This window comes from Cuculus canorus, chromosome 3, assembly GCF_017976375.1.
Source record: "Cuculus canorus isolate bCucCan1 chromosome 3, bCucCan1.pri, whole genome shotgun sequence".
Classification (NCBI taxonomy): Eukaryota; Metazoa; Chordata; class Aves; order Cuculiformes; family Cuculidae; genus Cuculus; species Cuculus canorus.
Genome location: NC_071403.1, coordinates 89,038,115 through 89,052,842, shown reverse-complemented (window position 1 = coordinate 89,052,842; position 14,728 = coordinate 89,038,115). Strand labels below are relative to the sequence as shown.

The window sequence follows — 14,728 nt, the reverse complement described above, 5'->3', positions numbered from 1 at the left end:
TCCTCCTCACTCCTGCCCCTTCTCAATGCCCTGGACTTCCCTCTTTTCAAGGGCACACACCAGCTCCTTCGACCATTACATTTTAATACCCATTTAATGAAAACTCCTACGCCTCTCCAAAAAGCCTTGTTGAAGTACAGCTGCAATAAGGCCTCAGCGGTGAGCCGTAAACGAGGCTTTGCTCCTGCTGTTTTCTGAAGCAGCAGGGATCAGAGATTTTTTAGCAAGAAAAAAAGAAAAAAGCACCCAACCCTAAAATGCACTCTCCAAAAACTCACCATGCAGATTATAAACTCCTGTCCCCAAAGACTTTGAAGTACTGTACATATCAACAGGCAGAATCTTGACAGGGACTGTGTCTCCGGTTCATTAATTCAGTTTAACATTTGATTTACCACAAGATATAACTGGATACATGCAGGGGAAAGCAAGGCAAAGGAAAAATGAAGGATCAAATCTACAGCATGCGCCTTCTGGCTTCAGCGGAGTTGCTTCAGCGGAGTTACAACAGCTTTTATCAGCATTTTTTCTGACCCTAACAAAAGAGGTGAATTGTTTAGCAAAGGAAGAGGGTTCTTTGATTCTATCTTGCTGCAGCTGAATTGCCCAAGCAAGGGCAAAGGGACAGGAAGCAAAAGGGGAGGAGGAGGAGGTGATGCTGAAGGTATGTGCTGCTGTTGTTTAGTCCTCTGCTAACTTCCACTCAGTGCCACCTTTCTAACAGCCCTTTCTGCAAACACTGACAGGGTGTTTGGCCTGCTCCCTGGCAGAGCCATTCTACCAAGATGATGCGCTTATTGTTCCTGGTGTTGATGTATTGGTCTTCATTCTGGCAAAGCCCAAAGCATTCAGGCTGAAGGGAGTACTGAGTATTGAGACAGTGAAGACTGCAGGCAGAGACTTCCCTCTGCTTAATACAGTCCAAAAGCCCTATTTTCCAAAACCCCAAGTACAAGACTGTTAAGTCAAGGATGAAAAACCAAAGCAAGGATGATAACCCTAGGCAAAACTCGCATCAATTCAGCGAAGGTCCACAGTACAGCAAGCTGCAGATGTCAACCCTCTGCAAATGAAATGTGTGAAGCAAACAGTGAAGACACAATCTGATTCTGTCCTTTTAGCCAAATTCATTAAAATGTCTGTCAGTACATCACTCCAGAGCCCATGCATTCTTTCAGGGAGATGAGGGATGCTTACTATTACTTAAAACCGCAACAGTGCTGAATGCTAATGCAGTTTCCTGTTGTGTAGTGCTGATCAGATAATACACTGTACTGCCTACAAGAAGAAGTTGTAAGTGTACTTGCTGTCTTGCCCCTAGTTCTCCCTTCCAAAAACAGTCCTTGTGTTTCGGTTAGCAATAAAACTTAGATCTGAAAGGAATAACTGAATCCTTCTACTAGGCTGTCTCTTTTTTCCTGTCACTATGAAGAGAACGTTCATTATTATAAAAAACTAATTTCTTTCTTTTCATGGTCGATAACTGTATGATAACATTGAAATAAATAACTTTGAGAGCAGGAAAGGATAATATGGGTCTTAGCATCTTGCAGTAGCTTCAGACTCCAATATCTCTGAGAAACTAAGGTCAGAAAACACTGGAACATAGTCAGCCTGTGGCTGACTACGGCTGTGAGGATTCATAGAATACATAGAACTGTTTGAGTGGTAAGGGATCTTAAAGATCATCTGATTCCACCCCCACTTGCACATGGGCAGGGACACCTCCTACTCAATCAGTCTGCTCAAGGCCTCACCCAACCTGGCCTTGGACACTGCCAGGGATGGAAGGATCTCCATGGCATACAGCCATGCAGTAGCTCTGTGGTAGTGAACTCCCACCACAGCTGGGAAAGAAAAAAGCTGCAATTCTACGCTCCTCCAAAGCATCCACCAATTCTGAGCGCATTTGTGGCACACACAGATACCTGAAACCTTGCAGCTGGAGACCCTGAACTTCTGAACATACTGACACCAACTCACGCTGAAAGGCACTCCTGGGTGATGATCCAGGAGTTACAGGGCACATCACACATTTTGCTGCCTAAACATTGATTTTAAAAGCCAAATCAGAGGCATTTGCTTTTGAAGCTGGCAGAGACCTCAGATGAGAACAGCTTCCTGAACTATTTGCAGTCATTATGCAGGCTATGCATGACCTGGCTTTATATGTATACGAATAAGAATTAAATTCTGATAAATTTTTATAGAAGACATCCATGAGTACTTAGAAGCAGATTCTGTCTTAAGCACTCTCCTGTGCTAGTCCTCACGATCTCAGAGTCAACAGAGAGGAAAGGTACCTTAGGAGGAGACTTATCCAGAGAAGACACCCAAGAGGCTGAGCAAGACGAATTCCATAAAAGGGCCATTCAAGGGATCCAGCAAATGTGGAAGCCCACACTCCTCCAGAAGTTACATTGAGAATAAGGGATTAGGCTGCAAAGTTACTCAGTGATTCAAAAATATTAATGTTTAATTCTCATTTGCTGTTAAATATTAACATATCTTCTTTGAAAGCTTGGCTGAGCTTCATTGGAAGAAAACAGGTCAAATTTACTGCACAAATTCACCTGCTGGTATAAACAAATGATCTCTAACAATTACAGAAGCTGAGGTGACATTTAACCATCATACATATATGCCACTATTTCTCTAATGAGTTAGAGCAGATTTATATGTAAAGAAAACATTAGCTCAGCATTGGCTTTCAGTCATCACGCGGAATATGAGAGCTCAGTGCTGTGGTAATACTTTCTTCATATGCAAATCTGTCCTAACACATTATAGAAATAATATGGAAAACATGAGACAGGTGCTGACTACAGTTTAATTGTTTTTTGTCATTGCAAGGCTCTAAAAAGGTAAAGACAAAACTGTGAAGTTTCCACTGATCTGGGAACTTCACTCTGCAGACATTCAGCTTAACACCCGAAGCGGTCCAGCCAGCCAAGCTTCTGACATTCCTGCAGTTTCATTGGAAGGGGAGGAAACCTGGCTGTTTCCAGAGCTGGAATGATGTCCCTAATGTTTGTTCTTCCTACATCTTGGAAATGCTTTGGATTTTTTTTTCACTTTTTATGAACGCTTTCAGCATGAAATTTTTGAGAAAACAAAATATGCAAGAGATAGCAGCTGTGGTGGTAAGTACATCTGTGAAAGGGATCTGCTACATGACATGTAATTCCTGCGCTGTCAGTCACGGAGAATGTGAGCAGAGAAGAAACCCTTCCAAAGGACCTTAAAAGTGCTGGTTGAAAAGTGGACTTGAATAGCATCATTCATCTCCCATTGGGTTATGGCAGCATCTTCACTTAGCCTCCTTGGGTGGAAGCCCATAAAAAAGCTGCATATTTCCTGAGAAGTCCACATGAGTAGGCAGAAGATAAGCTAACGGAGAGTGGTGCCTTATGAACTCCCCAGAGTGCACAGCCTCTTTCTGTGAAGAACCTGAAGCTCTGCCCAGCCTGCTGGGCATCAGGGGGGTCTGATCTCATCCCAGCAGGACAAAACATACCATGCTGTCAGGTTTGCTGAGCATGGTGCTCTGAGATTAGAGATACAGAAGTGTTCACCTCAATCTCCTCTTCTTCCTAGTCTTCCCACAGTGGGGCTCAAGGAGGCTCCATCCTTTGGCAGCTTACCCAATGTGATACGCACCTTGCATGGACAATGATACGCAATTACCTCTTCAGAGCAAGCAAAGAGAGCCTAATATGCTAGATGTTATATTGATACTAAAATCAGTGATATCATCATAAGCTTAGGAGCCTCTAAGACAAACATGGTAGGAGGAAAGAGTAAAATACATAAACACAGAGAGCATAAAGACATACATTCACAGGTGCATGCATCATCATATCCATGTGGTTGTGGTTTCTGTTACACCAGAGACTTCCTGATCACAGCGACAGCTAGGAAAGGGAACAAAAGCATATTCATTTGATTGACTTTTATGTGAACAAATGAGAACTGCTGTTGTCAGCTATGCCTTGAAACATCTCCAAAGAGAATTAAGCAAGGTCCACAGGCCCCTGGCTGACACTACTGTATCTAAACTTGGCTCCTTTCAGAAATGCATTGCAGCCATTGTGAGTCAAACAAATAAATCAATTTAAAAAATCGCCCGTCAGCAGCAATGCCATTAGCTTTTTCCAAAAGCTCCTGCTATTTTGCACAGGTTAGTGGAAGTCTCGTATTCAGAGCAAGCTGCTTCGCCTGTTGAAAGGAGCAGAAGTTTCACATGTACTGAGAGTCACTTGATTACTGTTCTGCCACGTGTCCTTGGTGTTTCCACAGTGGCTGTGGGAAAGCCAGGAAGAGGAACATGGTAGTCTTGCATTATTTTTGCAGGAAGGTGGGTTTTTTTTTACCCTTGATGTGTCATATTTCTATAGTACATAATTGCAACAATTTCTGCCTTTCCCCCCCTACTCCTCTGTTACTTTGTCTCTAGTTGCCCAGGAACTGACAGACTAGGAGATTTAGGTCACTGATGAGGACTTGCTGTATCGACCAGTATCGAATATCTTTCACTTAAGGGGTCCAGCAGCTTCCAAGACTGGGGCCACAAGCCTCCTGCTCCTGAGCACAATTTGGTCTATCAGCTCTTCCTTGGGAATAGCTAACAGGTCACCCAGGAACAGCAAAATGCATAGACTCATATTTTTCCCAATGAAGTCAACAGGTAGTCACAGTTAGAATGGGGGTATTTTGGGTTGATATTCCCTTAGGAGTCAGGCTGCTGTCCTGGGCTACCTGTGCCACTCAGAGCCTGAGACAGGGAACACTTTCTCAATGCCTTACACATCCAACCTGGTGACCAGCCAATCAACCAGGAAGGGAGAAATCCTCCCTCAGCATGAGATGTGACATTATGGAGACAGGCGCCTTCCAACAGCCACTGCATTCCCCTCATTTGGGCAGTGGGTGAGTGGAAGCATCCACTCCTTCCCCAGACTGCACTTGTTGCAGTTCCAGGGGCCATGCAGCCAGCGCTGCCACACTGCATTGTCAAGCCTACAATGTCATCATCTCAACGTTCTACTTTGAATGTGCTGTCCCTCTCACATAGGCCCAGAAGTATAATCAGTCAAACGTCTTTGGAAACCTTGCAAACATCAGTAAACAAGCCTGGGGTTTCTCCAGCAGCAGGCCACAGCCCCGGGAAAGGCACAGCTGCAAAAGCCCTCTACATGGACGTTTACTCAGACCTTAAGTGGACTCACAATTAGACAACAGCAAAACATCAAATTGTCCTTACTGTCACTGCACTTCACAAGTCTGCTATAATCATGGCAGGGCCACCGTGTCCAGTGCCACACAGCCCACTGGGCAGCAGAGCGCTTCAGTGACAGGCAACACAAAGTAAACTGTTTCAACAAACGAAGCCAGAGCCCATATCAGCCACTGAGCTGCTCCAGGTCATGGTGTCCAAAAATGTGCCTACACTACCTCCTTGCCCTCTTGCTAGATATTGTCATTTTCTTATGGACCAAGTGCAAACAAAGCTTCTCACCTGAAGTACAAATGAGTCATGCCAGCCAGAGGGATCTTGCACATTTCCTAGGGACACCTGGGAGGAACTATAATAAACAAGCAGAGAGCCTCCAGAAAAGAAGGGCAGAAGCAAGCCTGCTGTTCACCAAATCTGCAAACATGCTATGCAAGGTGTGTGGTGCAGACCATATCTGCAGCAAGAACTGCTTTTCTGTCACCCATTCCGGTACAATTGCCCTCCTCTGCCACCAGCAGCACCTGGTTGCAGACAGGTAGGACTCCCTGGCGTGCCCAGCATTGTACCTACTCAACACAGAGGCAGTGTATTGGTTTCTGTCAGCTGAGGTCTCCCAGGATGTTATTTTAACAGAAAAGCATGTATTGCATGAGACCAGCTTCTCACACATTATCCCTCATTACACAACTCTTTTTCATAGAATCATAGAATAGTGATTCTATGAAAGGTTGGGAAAGGACCCACTGGATCATCGAATCAACCATTCCTAACAATCCCTAAACCATGCCCCTTAGCACCTCATCCACCTGTCCCTTAAAACACCTCCAGGGAAGGTGACTTAAACCACCTTCGTGGTCAGCCTGTTCCAGTGGCCCAATGACCCTGTCCGTGAAAAATTTTTTCCTGATGTCCAGCCTGAACCTCCCCTGGCGGAGGTTGAGGCCATTCCCTCTTGTCCTGTCCCCTGTCATTTGGGAGAAGAGGCCAGCTCCCTCCTCACCACAACCTCCTTTCAGGCAGTTGTAGAGAGCAATAAGGTCTCCACTCCAGACTGTGTGCATTGTTAAAAGGAAACAGTTAGTTCACAAAAACAAATGAGTGTGCAACCTGAGACGGCTTCAGTAGCTGCCTTCTGCTATCATTATGGATTTAAAAGATGCGGCAAAGCGGTAAACAAAGTTGGGTGTTATTTATATGAATCAGCTTTGAATTACTGTGCATTTGCACATGATCCTGCTGAGAAGTTGACCATAACATGCCAAAGCCAGTGTTCAGCCCTGCACAGGACCTGTGGAGCCCAGCTGAAAGTATCATGGCAAATCAGTCCAGCCACCCCTGCTGAAACAACTCCAGCACTGAAACAAAATCAAGTGCATCTCCACAGGCTGCTTGACACATTTTGGACCAGATCTGCATCTTGTTTAGCTTGGAGTAGTCCCACTGAGTCCAGCAGAGTTACTCTGATCTTAAACTTGACCTAAGCTTGATCTGATCCAAGACTTTCGGCAACACAAATGAGCTTTGTCTGTTCACTGCTGAGCCACTGGACTGGCTGAGCTCACTGGAGGCCACAGGAGGCTGCACAGAATCAGCTTGAGACTACAGGAAGCTTTCCACAAAAGCATCAGGCATGATTTTTCCCATCAGCAAACTGTTCTCAGCAGCAAATCAGTGGGATCTGGCACTAGGAAGAGTCATTAGTATGGAGAATAGAGCAGAGATTACTACAACTTATGCACACAAAACCAGCAGAAATTAATTAGCAGAGGGTTTGTGGCAGGTCCCAAAGGGAGCAAGCTGATCCATCAGTTGAGAGCCCCAAAATACAAAACTGTCTGCAAACATGATGAGTCACATACTTGTAATTTTTACAAGTATGTTTTAATGCTTTTACTCAACTGCTTCTCCATCACTGAGCAGCAACTGAGCCTGAGTTCTTGAAACAGGATTGAAACAAGTAGAAAAGGCAAAGGTATTTATTTCAGCCTGCTGAGAGTTTTACAAACCAACAGTCTGTCAGTTCCTCATAAGTTTGATACCTTCACATTTCTTAGATGTTTCCTTGCACTCGTCTTCCTCATGACATTAAGCTTAGCAAGAGTTTCACTTGCTGTGTCTACAGAAAATTAAACAGAATGAACCACATATTTGAAAGTTGATGGGCCTTTATCAAATTTTTTAAAATTAAGGAGCTACTGGGCTGCCCTGCGTTTGTCAGGGAAGGCCAGTGTGAGGCTCCAGTGCTGAGCTCAAATCAATGTAATGTCTCAGGGCCAGAGGACAGGAGAGCCTAGTGCTGGTCGGAAAACCTTGTGATAGGCACCCTGCACTGGTGTAAAGCAGTTCAAAGCCCTCTGGATAAGTGGTATGACAGCTCAAAGCAAAGCATGCTCTGTGTGGAGCATTGAAAGATGGAACAAAGTCCACAAGTCATGCAAGAAATCCCATGAGTTTCCTCTGTGAAACCCTCTAAGGATAACAACACTGATGCTTCCTCTCACCTGAAGCCTCCCAATCAGCCCCACAACAAAGACCCAGAAACAAATGAACTTAATGTAAGTACCTAATAAAAATATGCTTGCCTAAAACATAAGATATCCCACATGCAAAATATTTTATCCAAAAGCAGAACTACCAGAAGTTCTAGAGATTTTTGCTTCCATGTAAAAGGTGTACAGACACTACCGTGATGGATGTCAGTATAAATTTTAACAGAGAGTTGGCCCACACAGTTTTGACTTCAAGGAGGCCATAAATATGCCCTTAGGCTCATGTAAATCATGAGAAAGCTCCAGTACTCAGGGAAGCTGTGCTGAAGGGAAGCTGAGGCTCGTAACCACATGTCAGCAGAAGGCTGTAGATGCAGATTAAGGATGCCAGAGGGCAGCTTGCAAAAATGTGCACAGTACTGTGCACAGTGGGATGGGTACCGCTGCTCTTTCCCTCAAGCAGGAGATTTTCAGACTAGGCACAGGGATAAGCTTTTCATGTGAGGGAAAGCAAGCACTGCTGAGCAAATGAAAAGTTTCTCTGCAGACCTCTGCTGCCACAAATCTCTGACCTCCCACTGCAGAAGTGCTAGCCCCTGTTGCACCTCCCTGGGACTGGTTCACAACTCACCACTCGGGGCTTCTGCTGGTCCAGGGTCTGCAGGAAGGCCGGTGTCTGCTCCAGGGTACGCTCCGGGTCACTGGAGATGTCCTCCTCAGACTCCTCCCAGGATGAGGAGAAGCCAGTGGAAGAGGCTGAGGAGGATGACAGCTTCCGGACAGGCAGGCTGCCGGGGGGCACGGTGCCTGCCTCCTCCTCTGGGCCCCCCAGGTCCGTGACGATGACAGCAGGGATGCTTCCACTAATGGCTGGACACTGGCCCTCAAGTCCTGTGGGGGCCACTACCACCTTGCCTTGCCGTGGTGCAGGCCCTGATGGCTCGAAGGGGCTCCTGCCCTCCACCAACCCCACAGATGGGACAACCATCACCACTGGCCTCCCCAAAGGTTCTGCAGTGCTTGGACAGACCTGCACGCCACCAGCACTGGGAGCCTCACTTTCCCCATGGGCTCGTGTCTGGGGCCCGGTTCCAAGTCCCACCAGTGGTGCTGTGGGGCTAGCAGGCTGGGGCTGGGATAGCCAGGGGTTCTGCAGTGGCTGGGTAGCAAAGCTGTGCGCCTGGACGTGTGCCTCAAAGAGCCCCACTTTCTGGTTCACCTGGACATTGTGCAGGTCCTGCTGAAGTTGCCGTGCTGTGGGGGCTCCTGGCTGCTCTTCTTTGCCCCAGCTGCCCCGCCAGGCCCCACAAGTGGGCTCCTCAAGTGGAGGAAACAGGAAAGCAGGGCTGCAGCATGGAGAGCGGGGTGGCACAGGCGTGGGACTGAAGACAGGGAGCGGGTGGCAGCTGCCAAGTGTCTCTGGACCCCTAGGCAGCATTTGTCCAGGAGGAGGTGGCGTCTTGCTCCTGCCACTTGTCACCTCACTGTTGCTATTCATTATCACCAAGCTATTGAGCGCATAGCAGTACACGGCCATAGTAGTTAACCGGGGCACACAGAGGGGCCACCGCCACTGCTGCCTCAGCACTCAGGCTCTGCGAGGCTGCCGAGGGTCTCTCCACGCTGAGACCAGCAGCATTTCCAGGAGTCAGCAGGGGAGCTAGGCTGGCCCCAGCCTGCAGCTCCATAAAACGGGACAGCTGGAGAGAGAGAGAGAGAGAGACAAGGAGTGAGAATAGCCTTGTGCCTCCCACTAAGCTCACCCTCCAGCTATGCACACAGGTGGCCAGACTCTTCCCTTCCTGTGTGGTCCCTCCTAGTACCTGCACACACCTACATGCATTCCCAGTGTGCCACCACTGGGAACGTGGCTCAGCCTGGTCATTAGAAGGGTCTGAGCCAAAGGGAAATCAGATTCAGGGCTGTTTCCCCTCTTTCCTGACTTCCCTGCCCCCTCTCCAGGCTGCCTGTCAATGCAGCTGCAGCAGTGGTGTCCGAGAGGACACAGCCAGCAGCTGTTCCCACAACAGAATCAGGGAGTTATGGCCAACTTGTGTGAGCTGAAAGTTGGCAGCTTTCAAGTTTTGGTCCCAAAACCTGACATTTTCTGAAGGAAGGGAAAAACTCCAAACAGCTCAAACTTGCCACTTCCCAGTTTGCCACCTATGACCAAAAAGAAGCCTCAGGCAAGGATTTCTGCTCAGTGACACACACACACGCAAAGGCTCCTTACTTGCACAGTTTTGTATTGGACAGGCCCATGTCTCTAGTACTCCCCTAACTCATCATGTGCAGCAACACGGGTTTGCATATCTTCATGCATGCCCTGTTTAAACGTGCCTCCCCTGTGCACATCTGCCTTCTGGGGCACTGACCACTGCAACCACCTCCAAGTCACAGCCCACATCCCACATACGGAGATGTGTGCTGGTGTTTGCCTTGTGTGACAGATTCTGCTTTGGCAGGTGGCTCTCTGTGCCCCCTCCTGTACTTCAGTGTGTCTTCCGTTGTGTCCGTTTGCTCTGCATACCACTGGAGCTTGCAACGCTCATCCCACGCCAGGGCACAGAGACCCACAAGATCTACACAAGCACGCTGCATGTATGAGCAGGCAGGTTTGTTTACGCATGTGTGCTAACTCTGACTAAGGTGTACATGGCTTTGGAAGCACTTGTGTGCCATGCTGTCAGTGACACCCTGGCAGGGAAACGCTCGCAGGTTTAGACGGGTGCCCGAAAGGCTCCCCGTCCCTCGGGGCAGCGCTCGGCGGTAGCGCGGCGCTCGGCAGAACCCCATGCTGCGCGAGCACTCCCTTTCTGCCGGGACCCCTGGCCCCGCCAACACTCCAGCGCCAAAGGTGGCCACCAGGGCGCTCGGCCAGATTCGGTGCTGGACAAACCCCACGAGCGCGGAGGGCCAGCTGGGGGCCCAGCAGGGTGCGAGGCAGCCCGCCCGGCCCCGGCGGCAGCGCGCCGCACCCCGCCCGGCCCGGTGCTCCGCGGGAGTGCTCACCTGGCAGGGTCTCAGCGCGGGCCGCGCGGCGCCAGGGGCTGCGGGGCGCGGCGGAATCATCGTCGCAGGAGCGGCGGGGAGCTCTGCTCGCTCGGCGGATCCCAGCCGGGGCCTGGCGCAGCTCCCGCGCTCGGGCTCGGTTCGTGCCGCGGCGCCGCCGCTCCCGGGGCGCTGCGCCTGGAAGGCGGAGAGAGCAGCGCGGAGAGGAGGAGGAGGAGAACGGAGGGAGGGGGTAGGGGAGCAGGAAGGAAGTTGTGAGCCTGTCTGGGTTGAACTCATGCGGGAACAAGTTCTTTTTTTTTTTTTTCTCGTCTCGGCGCTGCTCGGCTGGAGGAAAACACTAAAAAAAAAAGTTTCCATTGTTAACTAAGGAAAGAAAAAAAAAACAAAACCACAACAAACCACCACTGCCGCGTTCTGGCTCCTGTGGGTTAAAGATACACGAGCAATTTTCCACCCCCGCCGAAGGGCTGAGAGCGGTCCTGCAGAGCTCGCGAGCGGAGGGGCATCCTCTCGCCTCCCCTCACGTCCCAGGCTCACTGCGCCTGCCTGGCGTTCGTATTCCTCCCCTGGAGGACGGCGGTGAAGGCACGGGGTGGTGCCTGCACCCCTAGGAACGCGGGGGCAAAGCGGCCATTTCGCGCCCCCACGAGCCCAGCTCGACGGCACGGGCTGCCCCCAGCCCCTCCTGCGCGCACCCAGTGGCTCCGTCCTGCTGCTTTCCAGCACGTGGTCCTTCGCACCTGAGGCCTCCCGACTGGGCGGTGCGTCCCGTGGAGGGGTGTTGACCCCCATATACCCAGGGCAACGCGAGGGCTATAAGCACATCCACCCGCTGTTCAGGGCAGACTGTAGCTAACATGTCCACGGCACTGTCCATTCTTTTGGATTCAGGCGGGCCTCAGACAGAACCTTCTCAGCTCCTGCAGCCCCCAGCACGGGTCCCGTTTGGGCAGAGGGAGCAGGGCTCTGTCTGTGATACAGTGTGATTTCTGTATCAAGATAACCCATTGGAAATAGTTGTCTGTGTGTCAGCACTTCTGGGAGAGCAGGCTTCGTGATTTGCTCTGAAAGTAGTAGTCAAGGTCAAATGGCAATTTTGGGGTGGTCTGGACTGGCCAGAGGGAGAGGGGGGGAACCAAAACCCCAAAACAACAACAAAAAAGAGAACAGCTAGGATTTCACAGCTAGGAATTTCCCCTGTAGAGGGAGATTGATGTCACAGATCAGCTTTTTGTAATTAGGGCATAACCTCTAGAGTGTAAAAGAGGGCAGAGAGGGTTCTGATCTGCCAATCCCACAGGCAGACAGAGGACATCCAAAACGAGCTTATGTTTTATTTTTCCAGTAAGAGAAAATGCTATTCTGAATTCAGTGCAGAAAAGAGATTTTAGATTCTTTCCACTCCAATCCATTTCTCAGCTTCCGTGCCTGGTCAGGAACTGGTCTTTCGTGAAATAAAGTATGTGATCGATCTTTCTCAGAAAAGTGAACTCCACTGAGTGTTATGACACTCTTCACAGGCTTAAGCTTCCCCTCTCTGCAAATATCTGCAGATCTGGTCATCTGTTTCTCCCATGCCCTCATGTCTTCATACACACATAAAAAAGTAGGAACTTTGAAGGGAATAGATGCAGATAAATGGATATTTGCTTTTTAAGAACCAGCTGCTTATTAGCATCGGCATTTACTTGCAAGCACTACTTGCTATTCATAGCATATTTTGACCAGTCTTTGGGATTCTTTAGCATTTACACCAGCATAACTAAGTGCTTAAAGCCCTTTCTTAAAGTCACACAGACTCAAGCACGATCAGGTAATTCCATCCTATCAGAACAGAAGACAGGAGTAGTGAATTCACTATGGCACGTTTACTGATACAAAACTCCATAAGGAGACCTGGTCCTTAAAACATGGCAGCATTTTTGTCACCTAACAGAAAGATGATGGCCAGAGCTAGAGCTGTTCTGTGGGCACTATATGCAATGACAAGCTTTTCTATTTTAAGGAAGGGGCTAATTAAAGTGAAAAAAAAAAAGGAAAAATACAGTTAGGGACAAATCTCTTTTTGGAAGATGGGTAGGTACAGGACAGAAATAATTGTTTCCAGATTGGAGACCGGCAGCAGTCCACATTGTATAGTGAAGAACGAGCAGACAGGGTTTCACCACACTTGTTTCCAGTCAAGTGGAAACCAAGCATCCGAGAGTAGCCTAAATGGAAAGCAGCACAAACTGAAACAGGTGATAGTCACAATCCAGGGACAAGGATGGAGGGAAGGAAGGAGACAAGTTTCTTTCATAGGTACAGATGGTATCTGCAGGAACCAGCACTGCTGTAGTTGCTTGATGCTGCTGAGCAGCCCTCGCTTTGGCTTTGGCACGGAGTGTGTTAGGTCCCTGTATAAAGAAAACAATGAAATAGCCCCACTCGGACTCACTTTACAAACCTCACAGGCGTTGTTCAAGTAGAAGTCCGGTATTTAGTCTTAAAAGATCTTGCTCTGCTTAAGACATGTTCCTTACTTGAATTTATACTTCCTGCTTCCAAAGAAAATAATTGAAGTGCTTGAGGATGTTGAAGCAGGCTGGGTTAGGACAAACAGCTCCATTTGACCAAATTTTTTGGGGGTAACTTGTCATTATTTAAGAGAGGGGGGCATTAAAATTAACAGGATCTTCCACTTAGGAAGGGCATATGTCCACATCAGGATGTATTATTCCTGGAAAAAAGTGAGAACAGACACTTACAGAAGGGCATAGAGCTATCCTAGCTGTTTAAAATCTCTCACTGACACACTGGCTATAAGTGTTTGGGGAAAAGAAATATCATAGTTGTCAAAGTCAGTGGCCTCCCAGCACCTCTGTGAAGTTAAAGGAAGACATGTTAATTATCATATCTTATTTAAAAATTGTTCCAAATATGCTTGCTGTGCCCCTTGAGCAGTGTGTGTGACTTAGCTGGACTACAGCTGCTTCACTCCTGGTCTCGGGGCTGCCAGGCACTGCGTGGTGGTGGCTGTTTGTAGGGCCAGTAGGATGGGCTCAACATGTGTGAATGTGTGGGCAGGAAGAGGAGGTTTGGCTGCTGATGGGAGCAACGTCTCTTCCAGCAGGCACACTAGGGCCCCACTGGAGCCCAATGAGAGGGCCTGTTGGGCAGGAGGGGAGATCAGCTTGTGCAGGAAGCAAATGCTAGAGAGGAAAAGCCAAGAGTACAGCCAAGGCCTGTTGTACTTCTTTCAGTCTCTGCTGTAATCCTAGCTAAGGTTTTGCTTTGAGTGTTGCTAAAGCCTGCTCCTGGGTAGGGCTAGGGGTGCTCTGGCAGACCAGATTGGTGCTGGTGCTCTTCTCAAACACAGACAGAACTGTCCTTTGCTACTTATGCCCTCTTTGTCTGGAGTCAAGGTCCTGGTCCATACTTCAAAGCTTGCCATGCTGAGCCCTGGGTTAGTATCTCTAAAAGGTTGCCAGAGCAGGAAGACGAAGATGGTCTAAGCACTTCCCGCTCTCAGTGCATGGGCATATTCCCCTGACCTGCTTTCCTTAGAGAAAACCCAGAAAGACACGTACTATATTGAAGAACCCCTTCCCCAATCCAAAACACATTAATAAGGAACAAAAACTAAAGCACCTTACCAAAACAAGGTCCTGTACTGCAGAAATACCTCCTTCCACGGAGAGGGGAGAACATTGTGCACAATAAACATTGGTCATCCTATTCACCTAAATCCTTGTAGGCACTCAATGAATGTGCCAGAGTCTGGATTATAAAGCTAGAATAGGAGAGAATGGATCACAATCTATTTAGTATCAATCTGACTGTAAAAACAAAACAGAAACAATCATAACATTTTGACCATAAAACAACTATGACCCTAAAGTTCCCTCCTCTCTTCCCTTCTTCCTTTATTATAAGATACATCTTCTAAATTATTATTCTCTGCCATTATTTGGACTTGTTGGACAGCACAGCCTTCACTGTGTTTCCA

At 48.3% G+C, this 14,728-nt stretch overlaps 1 protein-coding gene across 1 annotated transcript in view; it reads right to left on the bottom strand.

Moving 5' to 3' along the window:
• ITPKB (inositol-trisphosphate 3-kinase B) overlaps nt 1-10,981 on the bottom strand; it is a 68,375-nt gene extending 57,394 nt beyond the window's left edge. The window contains exons 1-2 of the mRNA XM_054062973.1: nt 10,738-10,981; nt 8,357-9,425 (exon numbers count right to left, since the gene is read on the bottom strand). Coding sequence (XP_053918948.1) covers nt 8,357-9,262 — 906 coding nt within the window. The 5' untranslated portion in view covers nt 9,263-9,425; nt 10,738-10,981. The remainder of the gene's footprint in view (nt 1-8,356; nt 9,426-10,737) is intronic.
• Between the last annotated feature and the right edge of the window lie 3,747 nt (nt 10,982-14,728).